Below are 27,294 nucleotides of genomic sequence, written 5' to 3'. Positions count from 1 at the left end.
TAGAGAAAGCCTGTGCGCAGCAATGAAAACCCAACGCAGCCAAAAATAAAATGAGTAAATTTATTTAAAAAAAAGAAACATGTATTTGTGAAGCCCGAGATTCTGGGTTTTACAGCAGCTAACATAATTTAGCCCAATTAATAACAATCTCTTGACTGAATCTGGACATGAACACCTAATCCTAATACCTATATGAACACAGTTCTGAACCTGTACAGAAACACCTGTGCTGACCCTGAATTGGGCTGCCTAATCTCTTCATAGGAACCTGTCATGATGCAGTCTAAGGAGCCCCATCCTGAATTTGTATGGGAACCCTTAGTCTGGAGCTCCCTAGAAACAACTGGTCTGCCCTGTATAGAAACCCCTGCTTAGTTCAGTAGAGGAACAACACTATAGAAACTATAGGAATCCCTATTCTCACTCTGTCTAGGAACATTTGCTTGACCCAGTACAAGAACACCAGAAATGACCTGACCCTGTCCATGAACCCCTGTCCTCACAACTCACACAAAAGGAATACCTCTCCTCAGGAAACATGTAACCTCTGCACTCAACCTGTTAAAGAATCCCAGCCAGATAAAGGAAACCAAAGACTGACACCCTACGGCAGGGATCAGCAAACTATGGGCTTCAGGCCAAAGCTAGACTGCAAACTGTTTTTACATTTGTTTAAGGGAAAGAAAGAAAATAAAGGAGACAAAGGGGAAGGAAAGGGAGGGGAGGGAAGGGGAGGGAGAGAAGAAGGAAAAGAAAGAAAGGAAAACAAAGAAAGGGAGGGAGGAGGGGAGGGGAGGAAGAAAGAAAATGTCACAGCAGCAGTACGTGGTTTGCAAAGCCTAAAATATTTACTATCTGGCCCTTTATAGAAAAAGTTTGCTAACCTTGGCTCTACAGGAACCTCTCTTCTGACTATACAGAAAAAATAGGCCTTGGCCTTTACAAGACTTCCTACTCTTTTACTTTGCAGGCATCACAACCTCAGAATGTTCCTCAGTGTGTATCATTGTATATATGTTTTCTTTGGTGTGTCTGGAGGTTTAAAAGTCTTAGGGCTGTGACCCTCTTCCACTGGGACAAAAAGACACGTCCAGGTAGAAAAAGAGTGGAAGGGAAGAGAAGGCTGGAACTGGGGTTTGCAAGTGGGTAAGAGGGCCCGGCTACTGGGCGGTGGGGCTGTCAATCTGTTAGTTAGTCAGCGATGCTGAACCCCAGACCGCTTATCTCTCCCGCCCCAGCCTACAGCCCGGTAGGAAATGGTGAAGAATGAGAGAGGGAGATTAGGAGGACAAACCGGCCTCCTAGGGGTCTGACATTTAGGCATTTAGACACGGTGTGTGTGGGGGGAGTTGGGGGGTGGTGCACAGTGGCAACTCCCCCTACCCCTTAGGCACACACTTTCTATTACAGCCTGGGGGCAGAGGTGACCCAGTGGAGGGGGCCGACAGGGAGAGCCGCCGCCCAAAGAAAAACTCCCCTCCTGAGGTCCATTGCTCCGGCACTATAATTACCAAAATTTTCCAGATGAGAAAACTGAAGCCCAGAGATGCTCAGTAACTTGCTCAAGGTCACATGGCTAAGTCGCATAACCTCAGTTTCCTTATCTTCAAAGCAGCCTTAAGGAACTACCTTACAGAATTGTGGCCTGCGACAATGCCTGTCACATGTTACTTGCTATCATCACAGTTATTTGCCTCTACTAAGACTCCTTCCGCTCCACCATTCATTTTCACGGCAGAATATTAGTAGCTATCATTTGGTGAGTGCTTCCTGTGTACCACCTTAGTGAATATGAACTCAGAAAATCCTCACATTTATTAACATCACCACTCCCATTTTGGCCGCCACCAGCCTTGTCCACTTCCCACCCCGCTCCAGGTCCACCCTCATACGTCATCACGGCGCGTCGCGCGGGAAGCCACTGGGAGGAGAGAAGACGCCCCTTCCTAACGGCCTTGCTTGCTTGCTTGCACTCTTGAGTTAATCGTACGGTACAGTTGGCGCTGGTCCGGAGGGCTCCTAAGGTAACTGGACAGGGACGGAGGGACGGCGGCCACGGCCGCCAGGACGACAGCGGCGGTGGTTGGGAGAGGGGCGAGTCTGACCCCGAGCGCATCGTCCAGCCGTTGGCGCACGCTTCGTACAGGCGCAGCACGGCCTGCGTTGCCAGCTCTCGGGCAGACCCGCAGTTTGTGAGTTCGCGGGAGGTGTGGCCCGTACGAGGGGTGCGGCCTTGCGGCAAGACCCCCAGTGTGGGGGGGATTGGGGCGGACTGTAGAGAACCCCGGCCCAACGGAGAAGAGGGCGCTCGGGGAATTTTGAGGCGTCAGCCAAAGGCGGAGTTTGAGAAAGGGGCTGCGCCCGCGTCGACGGTGGGGGCGGGAAGGGGGAGGGGCTAGCGGGAGGTGGCTCGGAACTGGGTGAAGGGGCTTGGTGAAGCGTTAGGGATTGGGCCTGGGTAGGGGGTGGAGCCTGGTGGGAGGAAAGGGGCAGTCCCCTGAGGAGCTGGGCTTGTTGAAATGTGAGGGGCGGGATCTAGCCAAGTAGAAGGTGCCGGTCGGGCCCGATAAGGGGTGGAGTTAAGTGGATCGTTAAGGGTGGAGTCGGGGCCCTGGCTGGGTCTGGCTGAGTGAATGAGTGGGTGATTATCCCGGGAGATTGGCTGGAATGCGCAGGTTTGAGAAGGGGTGGGGTCTGGGTGAGGCTTTGAGGAATGAAAGGGTCTGGGAATGGGGCTTGATAGAGTGGAAGGGGCGATGATTAGCTGGAAAGGGCAGGCTCTAGAACGGACTGAGCCAGGGGGTTAATTGCTCTGTGAAAGGGCAAGACTTTGAAAGGAGAAAGAATAGTGTTAAAGGGGTGGAACCTAGTGGAATGGGCGGGACCAGGTAGAATGGAGGGAGAGAGCCTTGAGAGGCAGAGTTTAGAAGGTGGTGTGGAATAGATAGCAAAAGGGATAGAGACTAGCGTAGGGGGCGGGGCCTGGGAAGGGCTGGGATGTAGGGTTTTCAGGGCTTTGGGCCCCTTCAGAGTCACCTCCACCCCACCCCCCAGAAACGCTTCAAGGGTGAAGTCTCCCCAGCCATGACCTCCACCGGCCAGGATTCCACCACAACCAGACAGCGAAGGAGTAGGCACAATCCGCATCCAGCCCCCCACGACTCCAGCATCACCTCGGTGAGGCCCCAGACCTCGGTGAGGCCCCAGACCTGCCCTGATGAGGGGGATGGGGAGCAGCGGGCTGTGCGTTGGACTCTGACCCTTCTCTCTGTTTGGCAGAAGCGAGGTGTTAAAAAGGGTGCCGTACTCCGCTCCAGCCCCAATCTAGCGGAGGTAAAGAAGAAAGGCAGAATGAAGAAGCTTAGTCAAGCAGCCGAGCAAGACCTAGTCGTGGGGCTGCAAGGGCTGGTGAGAGGGGCCTGGCCGCAACTTAACCTCCTGTGACAATCAAAACCCTGAGCTTCTCCATCCTGGACAGTGTGGGATGCTCCCTCCGACTCAGGCCCTCAGTGCATCAGTCTCTCCCATTTTTTTTCCTTGCAGGATCTGAACCGGGAGGCCAGGACACTGTCTGGCACTGGCTTGGTGTTCGATGAGCAGCTAAATGAATTCCACTGCCTCTGGGATGACAGGTGAGGCTGGCTCCTCCAGGTCATACCCAAGCCATACAAAGACATACACTTAGAGCCCATTAGAAGAACGAATCCTTTCTTACTCTAGCCTAGAGACCGGAAGCAGATGATTTAGGGAGATGGGGCTCAGGCTTGAATGGGTTGTTTTCATTTAGCCAACAAACATTTATTGAGTGCCTTCTGTGTGCTGGAGATGGTGATACAAATGTGTCAGACAAGACAGGGAGCTGACAGGTGAGTGGGAGAGCAGGTCACTAAACCGCCATCAGCAGTGTGAGGTGTTTAATGAAGGAGGACCTAAGACCAGAGCTTTCAAGAGTGTTTAATAGAGGACCCTAGACTAGCATCCAGGGTTCCCAGAAGGATTCCTTGAAGAAGGGATGTTTGTGCTGAAATGGAAGAATTACACTTCCCATTCAGTCACACATTACAGTCCATCAGCAAATTCTTTTGGCTCTATGTTTGAAATGTATTCAGTATCTGACCTTTCCTCACCGCCTCCACTGCCACCACCATCATCACTCACCTAGACTTGCAGAGGCCTCCCTGTTTCCACCCTCACCCCTTCTGCCTGTTCTTCACACAACAGCCTAAAAAAATATGTACGAGATGATATTCTCTCTTAAAGTCCTTCAAGGGCAGGGTGTTGCCCTGAAGGTAAAGTTCAAATTCTTCATCCTGGCCTCTAAGGTTCCACATGATCTGGCTCCATATCACCATGGTGACCTCGTCAGCCAATCCTCCCCCTCATTCGCTTCGCTTCACTTCACACACACTGATCCCCTTGCTGTTCTTCCAACATGCCAGGCACTCTCTCATCTCAGGCCTTTACCCTGGCCAATCCCTTTTCCAGAGATTCATTTCCACCTTCTCGTCTCCTAGTTAACATTCACATCTCAAGGAGGCCCTCTGAGAGGGCTTTGCCTAGCCACTCCGCTTCCCCCACACCTGAGCATCAAGATATTCCTAGCCCATGCCACTGTTTGTCCATTATTATACTTATGTGTTTACTAGTTTAGTATCTATCTCCCCTATCCCAGTGGAAGACTCAGGATGGCAAAAGACTTCATTATTGAATACATATCTACCATCTCCTGAGGCGCTAGGGACAGGCAGTACACAAAATAAACAAAACTCCTGCCTTTGTGGAGATTACATTTTAGAGGAGGGAGACAGATAGTAAACAAGGAAAAAGCAAGTGATAAAGTGTGTTAGAAAGAGAAGCGCTGTGGAGAAACACTGAAGCAGGAGGGGAAGTAGCAGAAAGTGCAGTGGAGGGGACTCTTCAGTTTTAAACACGATGATCAAGGAAAGCCTTACTATCTGAGCAGGGATCTGAAGGAGGTGAGGGAGTGAGCTATGGAAACATCTGGGAGAAGATTGTCCTGGGCAGGAAGAAGAGCTAGCGGAAACGTACTTGGTTTGATTGAGGAACAGGGAGAAGCCCAGTGTAGGAGAAGCAGTGAGTGAGGGGGAGAGCAGTAGGAGATAGGGGTCAAAGAGGGGATGGCGCAGGTCGTCAAGGGCCTTCTGGGGCACGGGGAGGACTTTGGCTTTTACCCTGAGTGAGCTGGGAGCCAGGAGAAGTTTTTGAGTAGAGAAGGGACGTGACCTGATTTGAGTTTTAACCAGTGTCTGGGCTGCTGTGCAGAGAAAGGACTGTTGGGGGAGCAAGGGCAGAAGCTGGGAGGCCAGCTGAGTGCAATAGCCCAGGCGAGAGGTTATGGTAGCAGCAGTGGGGGTGATAGGAGAGGGCCAGGCTCTGCATATATCATGAGAACGGAGACCAACAGGCGCCAGGGATGACTCCAAAGTTTCATGCATCAGCAGCTGTGGAAGGGCAGATGGGGAAGATGTGCAGAAGCAGATGTGGTGCTCACCAGTGTCATATATATATATATATCTGTATCTATATCTGTATTTGTATCTCTGTCAACCCAGCTTCCCTGAAGGCCCTGAGCGGCTCCATGCCATCAAGGAGCAGCTGATCCAGGAGGGCCTCCTGGATCGCTGTGTGTCCTTTCAGGTGAGTTCCCCAGCCGACATCCTGGGCAGAGGGAAGCAGCTGGTGGGACAGCCAGAGCCTTAGCCCTTTATTCCTTGTGTCTCCCCAGGCCCGATTCGCCGAAAAGGAGGAGCTGATGTTGGTTCACAGGTGAAGGCTTGGGGGCCTTGTAGGGATCGGGAGGAGGCTGCCCTGGGCCAACCAGGGCAGGCCAGATGCTTTGGGAAGGAATGTCATGGGCTCTGTGGTCTTGGGCAAGTCACTGAGCCTCTCTGAATCTCAGTGGCATTGCCTGTAACTTGGGGGCTAGTAAACATGAGCTCCTCAGGAGGGCTTGATATGTGTCAGGTGCTTAGAATGGTGCCTGACATATCATCAGTCTCTGATGAGCTCTTTTTGTTATTGTAATCTGATGTGTAAACAGATGATGGATATGTGGACAGAGTGATCAAGGGGTTCCCCCAGGGGGCTGAAGGAACCCAGAGTAAGAGGCCCGATGTGGTATGGCTCAAGGAAAGTTAGTGTGGCAGAGGGGGTATCTGAGCTGAGCTTTAAGAGGAGAAAAAGAATGAGTCCCGTGAAGCAGAAGGCTGAGGAAAGGGAGATGCAGACAGCTGGAACTGTCTGGTCAAAGACCTGGAGGTAGGATTGGATGTGGCCAGAGCAGAGGGCAAGGGTTGTTACTGGAAATGAGGCAGGCTGGGGAAGAAGCAGGGAAGGTATCCTACATCCCAGCTATTCCCTGGATTGACAGTTGAGGAGGCCTGACTTGTCCAGGGGTTTGGTGCGTGGAGGACTCAGCTGGGAAGGGGATAGGGCCCTGGCTCAGGGCCAGGGAGGGAGGCGGGCCCCTGAATCCCATCCCCCATCTATGTACCCAGTCTAGAATACATTGATCTGATGGAGACGACCCAGTACATGAATGAGGGGGAACTCCGTGTCCTAGCAGATACCTATGACTCAGTTTATCTGCATCCGGTATGGATGAGAACTGTGAGGGCAGAGGGTGGTGGCAATCCCGGGGTCCCCCATCCCCACATCCACCCCACCTTGGAGGGGGGCAGCTGAGTGGACAGGGCTGCTGTCTCCCTCACTCCCTCTCTGGCTCCCCACTGTCTCTCCAGAACTCGTACATCTGCGCCTGCCTGGCCTCAGGCTCCGTCCTCAGGCTGGTGGATGCAGTCCTGGGGGCTGAGATCCGGAATGGCATGGCGATAATCAGGTAGGACCCACTAGCATAAGGCTTTTTCACTTTACAAAAAATTCCTTTCTCAACTGTAACAGGTAATGGTATGGGAAGTATATTCACATGGTTCAAGAATCAAATGTTAAAAAAGGTTGGGGGTCAGGTACAAGTAAAAGTCCTCCCCACCCCCGTCTCCAGACACCTGAATCCTCTCCTGGAGGCAATTGCTGTCACCAACGGCTCTTGTGTCCTCCCAGAAATAGTCTGTGCCATTCATGGAATAAATACCATATTTTGTTGATTCTAAGATGTATATTGTTTCCATATTTGAAACATCTTGAAATCCAGATGCATCCTATAAACAATGGTGTCTCAGAATTCCTTTGGCAACATTTTCTGCTTTGTTATTGGCACGTAAAATCACAGTACATCTTCTCATCACTGGCATCCCAGAAGTGATGAAATGCAGAAGACGTAGCTTTTCTCCTACCTCCCCGTTTTTAGCCACAAATTATGGTAGCACTCGACACACTCCCTGTTTCATGCGTTTTTCACTTATATATCTTGGAAAGCTTTTCTCTTAACAGTGTATAGCCTAGACCCATGTAGAACGCCATTATACAAATGCACAGTAAGTTAACCTGCCTGCTACCACTGGGCATTTTGGTTCTCTCCAATCATTTGCTGTTTCCAAAAAATGCTGCACCAAATATCATCCATTTATTTATTTTTTTTTATTATTTTTTTTTTTTTGCTGTACGCGGGCCTCTCACTGTTGTGGCCTCTCCCGTTGCGGAGCACAGGCTCCGGACGCGCAGGCTCAGCGGCTATGGCTCACAGGCTCAGCCACTCCGCGGCATGTGGGATCCTCCCGGACTGGGGCACGAACCCACGTCCCCTGCATCAGCAGGCGGACTCTCAACCACTGCGCCACCAGGGAAGCCCTATCATCCATTTATAAACATGTTATTTCACCCTTTTTGTTATATAGGTTGTGGACTAAGTCCCCAGGAGCAGAAGGACTTGGTATGAGGGTGTATGCATTGATAATTTTAATGAGCATTATCAAATTTCCTTCAGAGAGAGAAGAGTAGACTGGGGGTGAGGATCTGAGGGACCCAATTACTCAGTTCCTGGCAGATGTGCAGGCATCGGCACTGGGGGAGTTGGTGGTCCATGATTAGAGAGCAGGGAAGAGTCCATCTCTGAAGAGTAGGACCCCTCACCACCATCAATCTGTGGCCTTCCCTGCCCTTCCCAGGCCTCCTGGACACCACGCCCAGCACAGTCTTATGGACGGGTATTGCATGTTCAACCACGTGGCTGTGGCTGCCCGCTATGCTCAACAGAAGCATGACATTCAGAGGTCAGCAGCAAGCAGCAGGGTGGGTGTAATGAGGGTGGCGCAGGGTTGGGTGTCTTGGTCTAGGCACTTCCCCCAGATGCTCCTTGATCTTCTTACATAGTGCCCCCCTCTCTCCCACTCACAGGGTCCTTATCGTGGATTGGGATGTGCACCATGGTCAAGGAACACAGTTCACCTTTGACCAAGACCCCAGGTATGCCCGGAGTACCACCCTAGATGCTAGACTCCCAGCCACCCGCCACCTTTACAGGCGCAGCCAGAAGGGGCCCAGGAGGGAAGGGGAAGCATTCACATTTGTTGGGCCTGCCCTGGCAACAGGCTCGGTACTGCCCTCTGCGTGTCTGCTGTCTCTTAATTCCACTCTGAGGCAGGGACTGTTGGGTTCCCCATTTTACAGATCAGGGAGCTGAGGCTTACAGGTTAAGAGGTCATAGAAGAAGTTGAGGAGACGAGATTTGAGCCCACAAATGTTTGGAGATCTCATTCACCAGTTTATCCTGGAGCTGGAGTGAACCTCAAATTACTACTTTATGTTTTCCGATTATGACAATACTGCAAATTTTATTTCTTTAAAAAATTAAAGGGAGTTAGTTCCCTGGCATCCTAGTGGTTAGGATTCTGGCCTTTAACTGCCTCTGCCAGGGTTCAATCCCTGGTCGGGGAACTGCGATCCCGTAAGCCACATGGCATGGCCAAAAAACAAACAAAACAACTAAATATCGAAATGTCTAAAGCAGTGAGTCTCCTGTAATTCCTATCACCTCAAAAGTAACTGTTGATAGTTACAGAATTTTTCCTGTAGATGTATGAATATTCATCATTATCATTATTATTATTAACATACTACCACTACATTTTCTTCAACAACTTGCTTTTTGCATTTAACAGCATGGTGTGGACACCTCTCTGTGTTAGTGCCTCTGAAAAGCATCTCGTTCTTTATAAGAGCTGTACAGTGTTCCATTGTATGGCTATACCTTTGGTCATGTAACCCCAGGACGTTTATAGGTCTTCCCAGTCTTTGCTATACAGATAATTCTACAGTGAATAGTCTTGTAAACATATAATTTTATACTCCTCTGAGTATATCTGTAGGATGAATTTCCAATTCGTCAGAGGGTCACTGTGCTTGAAAGTCTAGAATCTAGTGCCAGACTTCCCTCCAGAAAGAGAACCACCTTACCCTTCCTGCAGAAAGTGATTGAGCCCATCCTTGTCAGTAGGGGACACTACTAAACAGTTGTTGTTTTATCCAGCCTTTTATTGAATTGACTGCATAAATTCCACTTTTTCCCATGGTTCCTGAGCTCCTGTGGCCCATTATCTAATCTAGGTTGGTTGTTCTCCAGACATTGCTTCATTATTTTCCACCATTCAGTGTTGCTGACAGATGTCTAGATGTCAGTCTGATTTTCTTTTTTTTATCTTTATTGGAGTATAATTGCTTTACAATGGTGTGTTATTTTCTGCTTTATAACAAAGTGAATCAGTTATACATATGTTCCCGTATCTCTTCCCTCTTGCGTCTCCCTCCCTCCCACCCTCCCTATCCCACCCCTCTAGGTGGTCACAAAGCACCGAGCTGATCTCCCTGTGCTATGCGGCTGCTTCCCACTAGCTATCTATTTTACGTTTGGTAGTGTATATATGTCCATGCCACCCTCTCGCTTTGTCACAGCTTACCCTTCCCCCTCCCCATATCCTCAAGTCCATTCTCTAGTAGGTCTGTGTCTTTATTCCCCTCTTACCCCTAGGTTCTTCATGACATTTTTTTCCTTAAATTCCATATATGTGTTAGCATACGGTATTTGTCTTTCTCTTTCTGACTTACTTCACTCTGTGTGACAGACTCTAGGTCCATCCACCTCATTACAAATAGCTCCATTTCGTTTCTTTTTATGGTTGAGTAATATTCCATTGTATATATGTGCCACATCTTCTTTATCCATTCATCCGATGATGGACACTTAGGTTGTTTCCATCTCCAGGCTATTGTGAATAGAGCTGCAATGAACATTTTTGTACATGACTCTTTTTGAATTATGGTTTTCTCAGGGTATACGCCCAGTAGTGAGATTGCTGGGTCATATGGTAGTGCTATTTGTAGTTTTTTAAGGAACCTCCATACTGTTCTCCATAGTGGCTGTACCAATTCACGTTCCCACCAGCAGTGCAAGAGTGTTCCCTTTTCTCCACACCCTCTCCAGCATTTATTGTTTCGGGATTTTCTGATGATGGCCATTCTGACTGGTGTGAGATGATATCTCATTGTAGTTTTGATTTGCATTTCTCTAATGATTAATGATGTTGAGCATTCTTTCATGTGTTTGTTGGCAGTCTGTATATCTTCTTTGGAGAAATGTCTGTTTAGGTCTTCTGCCCATTTTTGGATTGGGTTGTTTGTTTGTTTTTTGTTATTGAGCTGCATTTTCCTCTCTGGAAGGTTTTAGGTTCTTCTCATTATCCCTGGCGTTGTGAATTTTCACCCTGCCCCTCATTCTGCTTACCAGTGGTAGATATTTTATATCTGAAGACTCATGCCTTTCTTAGATCCTCAGAAGTTTTCTTCTATTAGATTGTTGATGATTTCTTCTACTGTGTCCTCTCTGGTCTCTCTGTTAATCAGATGTTAGACATCCTGGGTTGATCCTCTGTGTCTCTTATTTTTTATCTCATGTCTTCTGTCTCTTTTTTCCTTTTGCTCAGTGTCCTGGGAGATTTCCTCAACTTTACCTTCCATTCCTTCTTTTAAGCTTCAAGAGCACTTTCTTCCTCTCTGTGTTTATGCTCTACTAAGCTTTAGTTTAGTTGTTTTCCTTGTCTTCATAATAGTATTTTAAGGGCTATCCAATTTGTCTCCAGCCAGGACCCTCCTGATGGAGTTAAGAGATTGAGAGGTGGGGAGCTGGGAGATTGAAGGTCATGATTAGATTTTTTTTATTTATACATTCTTATTCATAAAGAAGAATGCATTGAATATATTCACAATTCTTCATATCTATGCACATAGTCATATAGCCACAAAATAACACAGCTATTGCCTCCAATGCACTTTTAAAACAAAAAGGAATGATTAATGATATTAAGGAATTCTTGTTATTATGCCTAAGAAAATTAACAAGAATTCATTTAGTAAACTAAAGCTTAGTAGTTAAAAGGAACAAGTAAATTTAGTGAGTTGGTTATGCAGTGAATTGGCTATTCAGAATTGATTTTGTGAGCGTTGACCTGGATCTGTGCTTGACTTCTCCAGAAGGGAAACCTCAGATTGTCTTGGGTGACTTCCCAACCTGTTCAGCATTGGAGAGGGCCTGCTGGGGCCCCTGGAGCCTCAGACTACTTTCCAGAGAGGTGTTGAAGTCTCTAATTGTCTGACATCCTTTCTCCCACTCTCTGTCTTCCTGGGTTGATACTTGTTTAAAATTCCTTTACTATCTTTTGACTCTAGGATTGTAGGAGAATGAGGAGGTAAACCTGTGCTATCAGTCCACCATTCTTTTTTTTTTTTTGAAGAAGAAGATGTTGGGGGTAGGAGTTTAGTAATTTATTTATTTATTTTTGCTGTGTTGGGTCTTCGTTTCTGTCCGAGGGCTTTCTCTAGTTGTGGCAAGCGGGGGCCACTCTTCATCGCGGTGCGCGGGCCTCTCACCGTCGCGGCCTCTCTTGTTGCGGAGCACAGGCTCCAGACGCGCAGGCCCAGTAGTTGTGGCTCACGGGCCTAGTTGCTCCGCGGCATATGGGATCCTCCCAGACCAGGGCTCGAACCCGTGTCCCCTGCATTAGCAGGCAGATTCTCAACCACTGTGCCACCAGGGAAGCCCAGTCCACCATTCTTTTACTGGAAGTCGGTTGAACTTATTTTAAAATCTCCTTCTATTTGCTTTATAAACTTAATTTCCTTGTGTGTTAGTTCTTCTCTTTGTTGACTTTGGTGGCTCTATGTGGGGTGGACTTTCTTCAGATCTTTTCTTTATTCCTATCTTTCCCGATGATAATATTTATGTTCTACTGTATGTTTATCTGTTAGAGTCAAAAGTAAAACAGTCATCCCCCATCTCCTCAAGACCAGAGCTTTCACATGGTCTTTATTCCCCAATTCCAAAAATCCTTGTATACCAATTGCATTTAATTTCACAACTGTATTATCAACATTTATTAAAATGTGACTGTTAAGTTTGTCTAGATTTATTGCTTACCACTGTTTCTTGCATTTCCCTAAAAAAGGAAAAAAATGCTGCCTTAAGTCCTTTCTGGAACAAGGCAGGGAGTGGATGAACAGATGGATGGAAGGATGGATGAGAGATATTCATTTTGATCGCCTCAGTCAGAATCAAGCCCTCCTACTTGGCTTACTATCAGAACATATACCATTGTGTCTTTTCAGTATCTGTTCTGTGTCAGCCCCCCTCACTGCTCTGAGTGCTCAGTTTCTCACCTAGAAAATAGAAGAAATAGTAGAGGTAGCCTGTAAGGTACTGGAGACAAGGAATTGCCCCCTCACTGGCCTCATGGAGCCCCAGCCAGCATCCCCACTCCAGCTCCACATACAGAACCGAGTCCCACCCCTCCTAACCCCTAGGCCCCGAGTCTCCCCACTTCCTTCAGGGAAAATACTAAGCTCCCTAGCCTTGCCTGGTGTTCTTTTCAGCCTTAGCTGGCTCCTGCCAGCTAAGAGTCTCATGCCTCTGTGGACCTCCAGTGTCACAGGGTTTGTCCTGCTGGTGGGTGGGCAGGCATGATCTAGAGTCCCCCACGGGGTCAGGAGCCCTAGGGGGTGGGATAGACTTGATAGCTCTCAGGGTCTCAGAGCTAGAACTGGGTGGGCACTGAGCGGGGCAGCAGTGTTTGCTGAGGGAGCAATTTCAGTAAGAGAGCAAATGAATGAGTGAGTGAGGTAATGGATGAATAAATGGAAGAATTAATGGATGAGAGGCTGAAGAAGCCGGCAACTGAATGGAAGAATGAATGAATATATGAATTAAAGAATTCATGGGGAAATTAATGAGAGAATGAATGAATGGTTGAGTCAACTGTGGTAGCTGTGGGTTGGGGGTTTCTGGGGGGACTGATTCCTCAGCCCCCACCTCTTTTTTTTCTCTGCCTCTAGCGTCCTCTATTTCTCCATCCACCGCTACGAGCAGGGTCGGTTCTGGCCCCACCTTACAGCCTCCAACTGGTCCACCACAGGTTTTGGCCAAGGCCAGGGATACACCATCAATGTGCCTTGGAACCAGGTCAGTATCTTCCCACCCTTTGCCCCCGAAATGAGGCCCACCCCTGCCCTTCAGGGCAGATGGCAGGATGTCCCCATCATGCCTCCCTGTCTGCAGGTGGGGATGCGAGATGCCGACTACATCGCCGCTTTCCTGCACGTCCTGCTGCCGGTTTCCCTTGAGGTCCTGGGGGTCTGGGGTGTGTTGGGGCAGAGGCGATGTTGAGGGAAGGGCTGTGAGGGCAGGTGGCCTCATGTAGTTCCTTCCCTCTCAGTTCCAGCCCCAGCTGGTCCTGGTAGCTGCTGGATTTGATGCCCTCCAAGGGGACCCCAAGGTAAGGCAGGTGCACTGGGATGGCAGGAGGGCAGAAGGGGGCTGCACGGAGCAGGGCTGACCCTCCACGTCCCTCCAGGGCGAGATGGCCGCCACTCCGGCAGGGTTCGCCCAGCTAACCCACCTGCTCATGGGTCTGGCAGGAGGCAAGCTGATCCTCTCACTGGAGGTGAGTGACTCACTTCGTCTCTCGGTCCGTGGATCCTGAAAGACGTAAGAACAACTTTCAGTCCTGTCCCAGCAGTTCCACTTACTAGCTGGACAACCTCTCCTAAGTCACTCAGCTTCCCTGTGCCTCTGCTTTCCTTATGTAAAATGGGCACTATAATTGTAGTAATCACCCCATAATACTGTCCAGCACGTGAAATGAAGTCAGCCTTCAAATGCCCTGTTGCTTGACAACACCCTACTCGTCTCTGGTAACATCTGGCTCTTTCCTGCTGTCCCTCATGTGAACTCCTTCTCCCAGGGTGGCTACAATCTCCGCTCCCTGGCTGAGGGCGTCAGTGCCTCGCTCCACACCCTTCTGGGAGACCCTTGCCCCGTGCTGGAGTTCCCTGGCGCCCCTTGCCCGAGGTGAGCCCACGTGGAGGAGGGGAGAAGTAGGCCCCTCATTGCCCACTCAGGGGCCAGTTGGTCACATTTTCCTCTCCCTTGCCCTCCAGTGCCCAGGCGTCGATCTCCTGTGCTCTGGAAGCCCTTGAGCCCTTCTGGGAGGTCTTTGTGAGATCAGGTAGTTGGCAGGGAGTGCGCTGGGTGGGGGGTTGGGCAGGGGAGGAGCTGTGGGAGGAGACTCTTCCAGACCCCACTCTGACTTTCCTCGCCGCCTTGATGGGGGAGGGTCAGGCCCTCTCTCTCACTGGGCCCTTGTTTCAGGCCTCCCACCCCTTTTTAGGTTTGGGTAAACTGAGTTCCAGAGTATTAAGGGGATCCAGGGTGGGGGAGTAGGGTGAACGTGGCCTCCCCATGCAGCTGAGACCCTGGAGGAGGAGGACACTGTGGAGGGGGACGACGTGGAGGAGAAGGAGAAGGAGGGACCGTGGCAGCCCCCTGAGCTCCCAGTCCTGACGTGGCCGGTGCTGCAGGCTCGCACAGGGCTGGTCTATGACCCACAGATGATGGATCACTACAACTTGTGGGACAAGTATGCAGTCGAGAGAGCCGGGCTAAGTGGGAGGAGGGGAGGGAGCCCCCACTTCAAGCGCACTAAGCCCTGCTTCCGATTCCCCCACTCCTAGCCACCACCCCGAGACGCCTCAGCGCATCAAGCGTATCATGCACCACCTGGAGGAGCTGGGTCTTGCCAGGCGCTGTCTCGCCCTACCGGCACGTCCAGCCACGGACGCTGAGCTGCTCGCCTGCCACAGGTCAGACCCCTGTGGCCGGGTTGGGATGGGGCCTCAGAGCACGCAAGCCACCCTGGGGGCTGGAGTCTGGGCTTGCCTCTGTTACATGGAGCTGCTGAGAGACACAGGAGAGGACGTGGAGGAGACAGTCCCCTGGGTGTCCCCCTGAGTGCCCCCTCTGTGCCTCCAGTGCTGAGCACGTGGATCGTCTGCGGGCCACGGAGAAGATGAAGACCCGGGAGCTGCACCGCGAGGGCGACAGCTATGACTCCATCTACATCTGCCCCAGCACCTTCACCTGTGCGCAGCTGGCTGCTGGCGCCGCCTGCCGCCTGGTGGAGGCCGTGCTGGCGGGAGAGGTGCCTGCACTTCGGGGAGGGGACCTTGGGCTCCAGGAGAGGAAGTCCTGGGGGTGGAGGGTGGGGAAAGAGGCGGCTCTGAGAGGTGGGCCAGGCCTGAGGAAAGGAGGCGTGCAATGGGAGGAGATCCCAGCTCACCAGAGGCCTGGCTGCTGGGGAAGTGCACCCAGCGGGATGGGGGCTACAGGCGTGGGGGCCCCTAGCAGCTGGTGGAATAGTAGAGGGACAGGAGAGATGGAAGAGGAGAGGAAAGGGAAGGGGAAGCGGGGAGGGTGGGTGGTCTAATCTTTGTTCCCTGCCCCTCCCCCAGGTTTTGAATGGCATTGCTGTGGTACGTCCCCCCGGCCACCATGCAGAGCGGGATGCCGCTTGCGGTTTCTGCTTTTTCAACTCTGTGGCTGTGGCTGCTCGCCATGCCCAGGCCGTCAGTGGGCGTGCGCTGCGGTGAGGGCTCCCTGCCCCCACTGCCTGGTGCTTATGCAGCAGGCCCCATAGTGCAGCCCCCAAAGTTACCCTGAACCACCCAAGGGTCCAACTGCCCAGCACTTCCAGAAAAGGACCAAGGATCTAGCCTCTCAGTGCTTACCCAGATAGTATCCCCAGATTGCGGCACCCAGGTGCTTATAAAACAGAATCCAAGGTCCCCTTCCCCAGAATTTCTGGCCCCTGATGACTATCCCAACAGAACTCAGGGTCTGGCCTCTGGTGCTTCCTTCAAAAGACCCACGATCTAGCCCCTGGCACTTACCCACACAAGGCCCAGGATCTGGCCCTGAGCACTTACTCGGGCCCACAGTGAAGCCCTTAGGACTCTGATAGGACCCACAGGCCTGCCACCCAGTGCTCTCCCCAGGGACCCAGGGTCCCCCCATCTGCAATAAATGCCCCTGCATACAGACTCCAGGGGTCTAGTCCCTGCCCTCCCCCAGGGGGCAAGTGTCCCAGGGTAACTGAGAAGCTGTCCCCTCCCTCCTCAGGATCCTGATCGTGGACTGGGACGTCCATCATGGTAATGGAACTCAGCACATATTTGAGGAGGACCCCAGGTGAGGGGCTGTGGCAGGGGGTGGGGTGTGGTCAGGGAGGTGGGCGGGCCATGCCTCATGGGTGCCTCGCTAACCAGGCACATCCCTCCTTCCCACCATGTTCCTGCAGCGTGCTGTACATTTCTCTGCACCGCTATGATCGTGGCACCTTCTTTCCTATGGGCGACGAGGGTGCCAGCAGCCAGATAGGTCAGGCTGCAGGCACGGGCTTCACCGTCAACGTGGCCTGGAATGGGCCCCGCTTGGGTGATGCCGACTACCTGGCTGCCTGGCATCGTCTGGTGCTTCCTATTGCCTATGAGGTATGATTTAGGACGCACGTGACAAGACTGTGGGTGGCAGCAGGCGTGCATGTGTCCGACGTCTCAGTGACTGATCCTGTGAGAGGACCTGCAGGTGGCTGCTGTGATGGCTTTGGGGGAGGGGATGTGACTCTGATGGCCTTTGGTTATGTTTGTACAGTGGCTGTATGTGACTGCCTTCTGTGTGTAACTGTGAGGACTTGGGAGTGTGCGGGGGTGGTCTTGCCTGGGGGTGTGCCTGGCTGTGTACCTGTCCTGTGTGTACACCATCACTAGTGCCTACCTGTGTGTGATGGTGGCCCCATGTGACTGCCATCTCTGTGGAACTGCACGTGCCAGGTGGGGAGGGGTTCGAGCACGTGTGAAACTCTGCGCAGGGAGCTATTTGTCACTACCGCTGCTCTGTGTGATGGGTGTGATGTTGTACGTCATTGCACATTGCTCTCTCTGACAGCCAGCGTGTGACTTTCTGCATGTGGAAGGCTGTGTGTGACAGTCATCTCTCTCTCCTATGGCCTATATACATTTCCCTGACTCTGTGTGAGTGGCTGTAGGTAACTGCCTCCTCCGTGTGTAAACTGTGTGTATGTGTGGCAAATCATGTGTACATGACTAACTCTGAGGGTGGATGAACGTGAGTGCCATCTCTGTGACCTCTGTGCAGACATGCGTGTTCAGATGTGTATGTGTGTCTGTGCACAGTTGGCTGTGACTATCTCTGTGCGTGTGTAACTCTATGAAATAATGTGTGTGTGACCATGTGCAAGCGACCACCTCCTGTGGGTGCAACAGCACATGTGACTATTGTGACTGTGGTGGTGGCATGTGTATGATTGTGTTTGTGCAGGGGTAGCTGTGGATTACTGTTCCCTCTGAGAAACTGTGTGTGTGTGTGTGTGTGTGTGACTAGTACCATGTATAGTCTGGTCTGTGTGAGGCTGTCTGATTGTGTGTGGGTGTATGTGACTGTATGTGACCATCTTCTGTGTGTGGCACTTGGGTTGTCATCTTCTGTGATGGAAACGTGTGCACCTCTCTTTGGTGCCATGTGTATAAAACCCTGTGTTGTGCCCATGTGTCCCATGTCTGACCCAGGGAGGGGAGTGTGTGCCTCTTGGTCTCACCCTTGGGTGTGTATATGAGGACATATCTCTCCGTCTCATGTCACTGTCTCTTGACATGAGTCTCCACACCTCACAACTCTGCTTCATGCCCCTGTCCGTCTGTTTCTCACATCTCCATATCTCTGTGTCTCGGGTCTCTAAATCTGTGTGTGATGTATCCACGTCTCTGAATCTCTCTTGTGTCTCCATGTCCTCCCCTCCCTATTTTCAGGGCTCCGGTCTTGCGTCTCGATCTCTCTGACTTGCATTGCCGTGTCTTCGTTTGTCCTTGTCTGTGTCTCTGGGTCTCCCTGAACTGCTGCCTCCCCACGCCCCCACCCTCATGCTCACGTGTCTCTTCTCTCCCTGCCTCAGTTTAACCCGGAACTGGTGCTGGTCTCAGCTGGCTTCGATGCTGCCCTGGGGGACCCACTGGGCAGCTGCCAGGTGTCGCCTGAGGGCTATGCCCACCTCACCCACCTGCTGATGGGCCTGGCCAATGGCCGCATTATCCTTATCCTAGAGGTAGCTGTCTCGGTCCCTCTTCCTGTGGTGGGAGGGTGGTCGGGAAGACTTGGGTGTCCCCACCTGGGGTTGTGGGCACACACTGGGCATTAGTAATAACACCAGCATTAGCAACTTTAATTGAGCACTCACTATGTGCAAGACACTCTTCTTGGCACTTTACGTGCATTATTAATGCATTTACTTAACAAAGTAGCCTTGTGAGGTAAGGTCTACTGACCTCATCATTTTCCTCTCTCAAGATCAGGGAAACTGAGGTACAGAGAGCTGTGGTGACTAGCCGGAGGTCACACATTTAATAATGGCAGAGCCAGGCCTTGAACCCAGGCAGCTTGGCTCCAGTCTTTGCTTTTTACCTCTACTTGAACTACCTCCAACAAAATCCTGAGACAAAGGAAATTCACTGACCTTTTGTAAAGCACTCAGTGCCCCCACCCCGTGTGCCTCAGTTTCCTTGTGTGTAAGGTGTGGCTGGCTAATCGTGGAGGGGTGCCTGGCACATGGTAAGCCCTGTACAAGAGCTGTGGCTTCTTATGGTTATGCGTTGTTCGTACACGAATTTAACCCACTCAGCAACCTTCTGTGCTGTCATTTGTACTCCTTCACAGATGAGGACAATAAGTCACAGAGAGATTAATTGGCTGGTAAGATGTCCCACTGTGTGCCCAGGCCTGCCTGTGGCGGAGCAGGGTGGTGGACTGTTTCCTCAGGTAGCCCAGGTTCCACCCTCAGTGCCGCCTCTTACCAGCTGTTAAGACCTCAGACAAGTCATCTAACCACTGTGAGCCGCAGTTACTTTATCTGGAAAAAGAGCAGAGACTGGGGTTCCTGTAGAGTGTGAGAAAAGAGGGTTCCCGTACCAGGTCAGGATAGAGATTCACGTAGAGAGAAAGACCAGTTGTTCCTGTACCAGGGCAGGGCCGGGCCTTCTGTGTGGGTGGGGCCAGAGGTTCCCATACTATGAAGGCAGGTTCCCGCACCGATTCCGCACATGTGGTTGTGAGGACTCAGTGCTTAGAATAGGGTCTAGCACACAGCAAGCACTTAGTGAACGTCAGCGCTTACTAATGTTGCCATCAGTACTGTCATTCTTGTGGTTATTATTATCTTGCACTTTACGTCACAATTCTATCCCCCTCAACGACCACCTCACACAGTGGGTGCTGTCCATCTGACAGATGTGGGTTCTACTTACTTGTCCCCAGTACCTACCCTCCAGACTTGCAGGACCCCAAGGGGAGATTGGGAGGCAGGACATCTCATCTCCCAAATTCCCTGAGGAACCCCCCATCATACCTTTCCCTCCTCTTTTCCTTAACAAAGGGTGGTTATAACCTGACATCCATCTCGGAGTCCATGGCCGCCTGCACCCACTCCCTCCTTGGGGACCCGCCACCCCTGCTGACCCTGCTGCGGCCCCCACTGTCAGGGGCCCTGGCCTCGATCACCGAGACCATCCAAGTCCATCGCAGATACTGGTGCAGTTTGCGGGTCACAAGTGAGTGGGTGAGGGGAACTGCGGGCAGTGGGGGCTCAGGGGAGGGCAGGGATTAGAGGCAGGAGAAGGGGTAGCACCCTCACTCAAGGATCTCCCTTCCATGGTTCCAGAGGTCAAAGATAAAGAGGGACCCTCCAGTTCTAAGTTGATCACCAAGAAGGCACCACAGCCAGCCAATCCTGGGTCAGCCAAGGGGATGACCATGCCAGAAGGGAACATTCTGGAGACAGGCACGGGGAAGGCCACCTCAGCAACATCTGTGAAAGAGTCCACTCCAGGCCAGACTACATCAGAGACAGCTGTGATGGAGTTCACTCAGGACCAGTCATCAGAGACAGCCATGGGAGGAGCTGCTGCGCTGAACCAGGCCACCTCAGAGGCAGCCACAGGGGATGTCACGCTGGACCAGACCACCTCGGAGGAGGCTGTGGGGGGAGCTGAGCTGATCCAAACCCCTCCAGCCTCATGCACTGACAATCAGACTCCTCCAGCGTCACCCATGCAAGGAGCCACAACCCAGATATCCCCCAGTAAGCTGACTGGAAATCTCAGGACCTTGGAACTAGACAAGGCACAGGTAAGGCCCACCACACCCAGGTAGGGGAAAGAAGGGACAAGAATCAGGCCTCCCGGATACATCTCTTATCTCTGTGTGTATAGGAACCCCCAGAAGAGGAGGAGCTACTAGGAGAGGCAGCTGGAGGTCAGGACATGAAAGAGTCAGTACTGATGCAGGTCACTGGAGACCATGCTGACACTGACCAAGTGAGCTCTGGGAGAGGCTAGAACAGTGGCTTCCTTCTCATGCCCGTTTGTGCCTCCACGTAGGAGCATGGGCTATAGGAACATATAATGGGAAGCTGGAGTCCCTACCTTACTCAGTTTCACCCACCCCCAGGCCATGTTTTATCCTGTAACACCACTGCCCTGGTGTCCCCATTTGGTGGCAGTATGCCCCGTACCTGAAGCAGGCCTGGATGTGACCCAACCTTGTCAGGACTGTGGAGCACTCCAGGAGAACTGGGTGTGTCTGTCTTGCTACCAGGTATGCAGCCGAGGAAAGGGATAGGGTGGAGGTTGGGCCAGGAGCAAACCACAGGTGGGTGCTGATTCCCCACCCAATGCTCACTCCCCAACCTCAGGTCTACTGCAGTCGTTACATCAATGCCCATATGCTCCAACACCATGAAGGCTCGGGGCACCCGCTGGTACTCAGCTACGCCGACCTGTCTACCTGGTGTTACCACTGTCAAGACTACGTTCACCACGAGGTGGGCCCTGGGCAGACCCTCTAATGTGTGCACGCTCACTCACACTCCCCCCCCCACCTTTTGTGATTGCATAAGGGGCTAATGGAGACCCTTCTGCATGTGGGATAGGCCAAGAGACAGGGCGGTTGAGGGCTGGAGTGGGGGTAGCCTCCTGGCTGAGGTGGAGGGATGCTCACTCTTACCTCCCCTCTCTTGCCTCCTCCTCAGGCTCTCCTAGCTGTGAAGAACATCGCCCAGCAGAACAAGTTTGGGGAGAACACGCCCCACTCACACTAAATCCCAGAGTGTGCTCCTCTTCACCTTCTGAGACCCAAGATAGACCAGCCTTAGTTCATCCCAAGCTATACCTTTGATGAGGGGGTAGCCTCACTCCACCCCATCCTGAAGACCCTTTACAACTCCCCCAGGGTGCTGATTTAAGTGTATATATTTGTAAGAGGACTGTGATCAGTTACAGATCTCCCACTGCCTGCTCAAGGGACTCCATCTGCTCTGCCCCAGAAGGCAAGGGGAGCAGCTCAGTGACCCCAAGAGGGGGCTGATATAAAGATGATACTTTGGAGGGAAGGGGGATCAACTGGCAGGTATGGCGGGGTTGCATATGTAATAAAGTACAAGCTATTACAAAACTTGGAGAAAGCTTTTAATCTTGAGTGGGTAAAGAAGCCCACCTTCCTGGCCAACAGGGCTGATGAGTAAGGAAGGAATGAGGGTGTGGGTCTTTATCAGGTCAACCCCCTGCTCATCCAAAAACTAACTGGAAATAGAGCAAGCAGCTTGACTGGCTCCACAAGAGATTAAATGGTGGGAATCTGTGAGAAAATGAGCTCCTGCCTTAGAAATAGGAGCCTCACAGCCAGTCCCAGCTACACCCTGGGCTGGGAAGGCAAGAAAACTATCATGAAGTGTCTTCATTAGGCCTCAGTCTCCCCATCTGTCTTTGTCTTGATTGGGGGGTGGGGGGGTCCAGGTTTAACATACTTGGATTTGGTGGTCATGGGTAGCTTCCTGGGGGAAGGAGTGTCTACCACTGACCAAGGGTGGGGAATTGTGGGATAATTTTAGGGTTTTATTTCTCCCACATAATAAGAATTGCTTCGGCAACTCAAAGGAGTCTGGGTTGAGGTTTCCTGGACTTTTCTTCATGGCCACCCTCTGGTGGTTTCTTCCGAGACCACCCTCTGGTCATCACCCAAGATGACCACCAGAGACCCACCCAATCAAGAAGAGGAGAATGGGAAAGGGGAAGGGTCAGCTCAGTCATCCTCTTTGAAGGAGCATTGTGGTTGCCCCCGCCCCACAACTCCTGCTTACATTTTATGGGTCAGAATTGTGTCACATGACTGCCATAGCTGCAAGGGAGTCTACGAAATTGTGTAGCTTGGAACACATCCACCTCAAATCAGGTTCTCTCTGCCTTTACAAAATAACCCCTCCTCTGCAACTCTCTCCCTCCAGGACCGGACGCAACTCTCTCCCATGCTACCAAAAAGCCCGCTTGAGGCAGCACAAGCTCCAGGGCCTTAGGCCCTCACAAAACATTTGGCAAAGTGGACATTCAGGTCAAAAATCTGACACCCCCCCCACGCAGTAAAAACACGAAATCACGTCCCAGATGGGGATAAGGTAAGGAAGAGGTGCAGCGGGATGCACGGGGCACACAGCGGAGGTCAGCGCTCAGAGCGCACCCCAAGAAGACCTCCTTTGCGCACACTCGCCTGGCGGGCAGTGACCCAGCACTCACCCCGGGGCGGGGGACGGGTGAGCTGCTGAGGGGCCCGAGGGCGGCTGGCTGCGCATGCGCACTCCCTTCCCGCCCATTCCCCACCTCGCCCCATACCCCCCCGCTGGAACGAACATCTCCTTCCCTGTCAGTCCTGTCAGAGCAGCGGAGGGTTCGGGTCCCAGCGCCACCGGCCATCCTGGGACACAGGTGAGCCGGGCCGCCCAGGCGCACCCCCCCCCCACCGGCACCGACCTGAGAGGTCCTTCCACTTAGGGCTGTGGGGGTATGGCCGAGGTCGGGTATCGGGGACCCTCCCCTGTTTCCTCCCATCCTCAGGGGCCAGCAACCCCGGGCCGCCTTTGTGAGGACGGACCTGGGTGAGGGTGTGGGCGCCGAGCAGGGAGCCGGGAGCTGAGCGGGGAGGTCCAGGCCGAGCACGGGGTAACGGCTTCGGGGTGAAACTGGGGGTCCCCCCTCCCAGCCCCACGCTGGCCAGCCGCCCGGGCTTAGGGGATACGTGTACGGGGCCCGGGCCAGCCTGGAAGGGGGTGGGACTGCGCTTGGGGGGGCGCCCCCCGCTCCCCTCAGGTCAGGGAGGTGACACAAAGGAAGGGGTACGGGCGTGGGGGAGGGACCCCCGACAGTGCTCCACTGGCACTTGGCACTGCGGTGCTTCCATATTCCCGTGTCGCCCTGCCATGGGCTGTGTGACCTCGGGCCAGTCACCGCGGCTCACTTCCCCGAGCCTCACGGTTCCTTGACGAAGCGGCCATGGCGCCGCCAGCCTAGCGCCCCTCCAGGTGTCGGGAGGTCGGCCGGCCCTCTGCTGCCAGTGTCCGGTGCTCTCGGTGTCAGCCCCAGCGACCGCCCCGCCCGGAGCGAGGGCCCCCTCACCAGGCCCTGCCTCGGGAGACGGCACCCACCTCTCCAGTCGCCTGGACTCCCTCCCCTTTTTCCCAGTCCCTCAGCAAATCCTGTCAGGCCTGCCTTCGGAACTTCTCTGAATCCCACCCGGCTCATCCAGATCCCCCACTGGTGGCCCGCATTACTGCCCTGGCCTCCTCGCTGCCCCCCTCCCCTCAGCTCTGTCCTCTGCTTACATCTCCTCATCATGGCCCCCTTCTTCCTGGGCGAGCACATTCCACAACTCTTTTCAGGGATCCTCTCTGGGCTGAGGGCCCCACAGCTGGATCCCCACCTGGGACCTAGCCCCCCAACCCTGACCCCCGGATCCCAAATTCCACAGAACCCCCCTCCACCCCCACCCCCTGTGGATCCCTCAAACCCACCACCTGCCCCCCAGCTGCCACTGTCCCAGGGCTTCCTGGGACACTTGGGGCCGCAGCCATTATGATGCATTTCCTGAGGCCACACACCGAACCAAGACCAGGATGTGTATTGAATGGGTTAATGGTGACTTAGTATTAATAGTGAACGCTAATTGAGTACCTGCTGTGTGCCCATCCTCTTCTAACTACATGGTAATTTACTTGCTTATCTTGTTTATTGTCTCTTTGTCACTTTCAGAATCTAACCCTCCCAAGGGCAGGGACTCTATTTTGTTCTCAGCCATATCCCCGCCCCCCACCCCACCCCCCATCCCTGCACCCATCACAATGCCTGGCAGGCAGGAAGGTCCTCGAATTAATGAATGAAAATTAAATTATAATAGAAATACCTAACATTAACCAAGCACCTTCTGCCTGCTTATCACCTATTGCTGAAACATTTTTTACTGATTTATCTTTGTTGTTGTCTGTCTTCCTGACTAGAATGTCACGTTCATGAGGGCCAGGGGTTTCTTAATCTGTTTTTTCCCCACCTCTTTGTCCTTGCCCCACAGTAGGTTCTCAACAGCTGTATGTTGAATAAGTAATAAAGACTAAATTCCAATGACAATGGCTAACAGACCTCATCATTTGCTTACCTATTTGGTTTATTGTCTCCATCTTTTAAAACGTAAGCTCCTGGGGGCAGGAATGTTGCTTTGCACCAACTATGACTAGCAGTGTGCCAGGTTGGGGTCCAATGGTGACACAATCCGAAACCAAAACCGACGAAATCCCTGCCCTCCCTCCGGAATGGGGAGGGACTGCTAATGGGCAGGGGGTGTCTTTTCCGGGTGACTGGCAATGTTCTAAAATTAGACTATGGCGATGGTCACACAACTTCGTGAATGTACTAAAAAACATTGAATTGTACACTTTAGCTAGGTTAACTTTACGGTCTATAAATTAATTAAGCTGTTTTTAAAATCTCACAGCGTTTATGTGGTAAAAGGGAGTGAGAGAGAATAAACAACATAAGTAATGTATTATGGTATATTAGGTGATTAGCACACACTAGGCACTCAATAAATGTTGATTCGATGACACCCGGCTGTCCCCTTGCCCCTAAATGGTCTCACCTAACCTCCCAACCCCCCACCCCCATTGTCTTTCTTCTCTTTCCACCTGCAGGGCCTGCTATCCACATCTCTTCCCTGAGCTGCCCTCTTGGGGCCATGGCGCTGCCAACAAAGCCTAGCATGATTGATCTGGGCCTGGGCACCTGGAGCCCTAGCTCCCAGGAGCAGAGCCACAGGGCTCGGGCACCCTCCAGGGGTGTTGGCAAGCAGCTGCCTGAGTACAAGGCCGTGGTCGTGGGCGCGAGTGGCGTGGGAAAGAGCGCGCTGACCATCCAGCTGAACCACCAGTGCTTCGTGGAAGACCACGACCCCACCATCCAGGATTCCTACTGGAAGGAGATGGCCCTGGACCACGGAGGCTGCATTCTGAATGTGCTGGACACGGCGGGGCAGGCCACTCATCGGGCCCTGCGTGACCAGTGTGTGGCGATTGGGGATGGTGTGCTGGGTGTCTTCGCCCTGGATGACCCCTCGTCTCTAGCCCAGCTGCAGCAGATGCGGGCCACCTGGGGCCCACACCACACCCAGCCCCTCGTCCTTGTGGGCAACAAGTGTGACCTTGTGACCACCACCGGAGATGCTCGTGCTGCTGCTGCAGCCCTCGCAAAGAGCTGGGGGGCCCCTTTTGTGGAGACCTCAGCCAAGACACGCCAAGGTGTGGAGGAGGCCTTTTCCCTGCTCATCCATGAGATCCAAAGAGGCCGGGAGGCCATGGCAAAGGAGGCCATGGCAGGGCCAGGTGGGGATAAAGGCCGGCACCAGAAGGCCATGTGCCGCTGTGGCTGCTCTGTGGCCTGAAGTTCTTGGTCTAGAAAAGTGGACCCTCCCCCAGACCAGGGTGGTGGTTCCTTCACTTGAGACCTGCCCGCCCCCCCCCACCCCCCGACCCCAGCAACTAGCTGTGTGGGACACTGTCGGTGTACTGGGGATAGATGGACCCTTCTCCTGGGGATGTTTTCTTTTGGTGATGGGCTTTTTGGCAATGTGGGGCCGTAGCGTTGGTTATATGTTATGTCAAGTTGATTTTGTGCAAAATTAAATAGTGTTCTTAGGTTTCAAAGCTGCCTCCATGCCAAGTGTTATGTGGGTGGGAATGAGACTGGGGAGAATGTTACTTGAATTGTGAGAATTATTTCATTCAAGAAATGTGGGGGAGGGCTTCCCTGGTGGCGCAGTGGTTGAGAGTCCACCTGCTGATGCAGGGGACACGGGTTCGTGCCCCGGTCCGGGAAGATCCCACATGCCGCGGAGCGACTGGGCCTGTGAGCCATGGCCGCTGAGCCTGCGCGTCCGGAGCCTGTGCTTCGCAGCGGGAGAGGCCACAGCAGTGAGAGGCCCGCGTACCTCAAAAAGAAAAAAAAACAGAGGCAAGCAAGAGACTAAAAGCCCCTGCCCTTGTAGATATAACATAAGGCTATGTATTGAAGGCAGGCAAAGGAACAGAGTGACAGGGAGGTCAAGGAAAGCCTTACTGAGCAGGTGACATTTGGGTAAAAACTTGTGGATAACTAGGGGCAGAGGGAATAGCCAGTGCACAGGCCATGACCACAAACCAGTTACCACACCAACTCCCAGTACCTTCAGGGCTGGGATAAGAGTACAGATAGAATGGCTTCTATACTATATAACTAAACATTACATATCAAACTAACAAAATACATCCTAGCCTCCTACCTTGACTAATACACTTCCTCAAGGCCCAGAGAGTTCCAGGCCAGGAGGTGATGGTGTTGGGAGGGCTGGCCCCTGGCCGGCAGCCCACCACGTGTGCAAGTGGTCGTGCCAGCACCGCCCAAGCTCTACTCACATGCCTCACAAACAGCCACCCCTTGACCACCACTTGGTCCCCAGGAGGATGGACCCCCAGAAGATGCCGCTGAAAGTGGCTTCAAAGTCTTCTTGGCTCCCCATTCCCAAGCGAGGCCTAGAAACGGCACAAAATCCGGGTGGGCACTGCCATTGTCCATATGGGTATC

At 52.5% G+C, this 27,294-nt stretch overlaps 2 protein-coding genes across 5 annotated transcripts; both read left to right on the top strand.

The window, feature by feature from the left end:
• Window positions 1-1,888: 1,888 nt before the first annotated feature.
• On the top strand, window positions 1,889-21,814 carry HDAC6 (histone deacetylase 6). Of its 4 annotated transcripts, none has more exons than XM_081222079.1 (29): window positions 1,889-2,024; window positions 3,055-3,177; window positions 3,280-3,408; window positions 3,544-3,632; window positions 5,574-5,658; window positions 5,747-5,787; window positions 6,519-6,615; window positions 6,762-6,859; window positions 8,085-8,189; window positions 8,314-8,382; window positions 13,297-13,423; window positions 13,520-13,585; window positions 13,677-13,736; window positions 13,815-13,904; window positions 14,205-14,311; window positions 14,401-14,468; window positions 14,708-14,879; window positions 14,974-15,102; window positions 15,272-15,440; window positions 15,751-15,884; window positions 16,418-16,486; window positions 16,596-16,788; window positions 18,267-18,416; window positions 19,740-19,914; window positions 20,025-20,491; window positions 20,575-20,679; window positions 20,813-20,959; window positions 21,057-21,185; window positions 21,393-21,814. In XM_081222079.1, exons 2-29 carry the CDS (start codon window positions 3,085-3,087, stop codon window positions 21,459-21,461), a joined length of 3,432 nt encoding a protein of 1,143 aa, XP_081078205.1. In that variant the 5' UTR covers window positions 1,889-2,024; window positions 3,055-3,084; the 3' UTR covers window positions 21,462-21,814. The 4 variants fall into 4 exon arrangements, with proteins under 4 accessions (XP_081078205.1, XP_081078204.1, XP_081078202.1 ...); XM_081222078.1 differs by having other exon boundaries at window positions 3,055-3,195; window positions 3,283-3,408; XM_081222076.1 differs by having other exon boundaries at window positions 3,055-3,195.
• Window positions 21,815-21,916: 102 nt separating this feature from the next.
• Window positions 21,917-26,356, top strand: ERAS (ES cell expressed Ras). The gene is made up of 3 exons (XM_081222082.1): window positions 21,917-22,811; window positions 23,061-23,118; window positions 25,371-26,356. Exon 3 carries the CDS (start codon window positions 25,415-25,417, stop codon window positions 26,114-26,116), a length of 702 nt encoding a protein of 233 aa, XP_081078208.1. The 5' UTR covers window positions 21,917-22,811; window positions 23,061-23,118; window positions 25,371-25,414; the 3' UTR covers window positions 26,117-26,356.
• The last annotated feature ends 938 nt before the right edge of the window (window positions 26,357-27,294 follow it).

The sequence above is a fragment of the Mesoplodon bidens genome (assembly GCF_964165515.1).
Source record: "Mesoplodon bidens genome assembly, chromosome: X".
NCBI lineage: Eukaryota > Metazoa > Chordata > Mammalia > Artiodactyla > Ziphiidae > Mesoplodon > Mesoplodon bidens.
Note: the sequence above shows the minus strand (reverse complement) of the source record. Positions and strands in the feature narration are given on the sequence as shown.

Excerpts from the sequence above, each read along its gene's own strand:
- ERAS (XM_081222082.1), top strand. The coding sequence starts at position 25,415 with ATGGCGCTGCCAACAAAGCCTAGCATGATTGATCTGGGCCTGGGCACC.
- HDAC6 (XM_081222076.1), top strand. The coding sequence starts at position 3,085 with ATGACCTCCACCGGCCAGGATTCCACCACAACCAGACAGCGAAGGAGT. Across the intron at positions 20,492-20,574 it reads TGGAACTAGACAAGGCACAG|GAACCCCCAGAAGAGGAGGA; the intron begins GTAAGGCCCACC and ends CTGTGTGTATAG. Across the intron at positions 20,680-20,812 it reads ACCATGCTGACACTGACCAA|GCCATGTTTTATCCTGTAAC; the intron begins GTGAGCTCTGGG and ends ACCCACCCCCAG.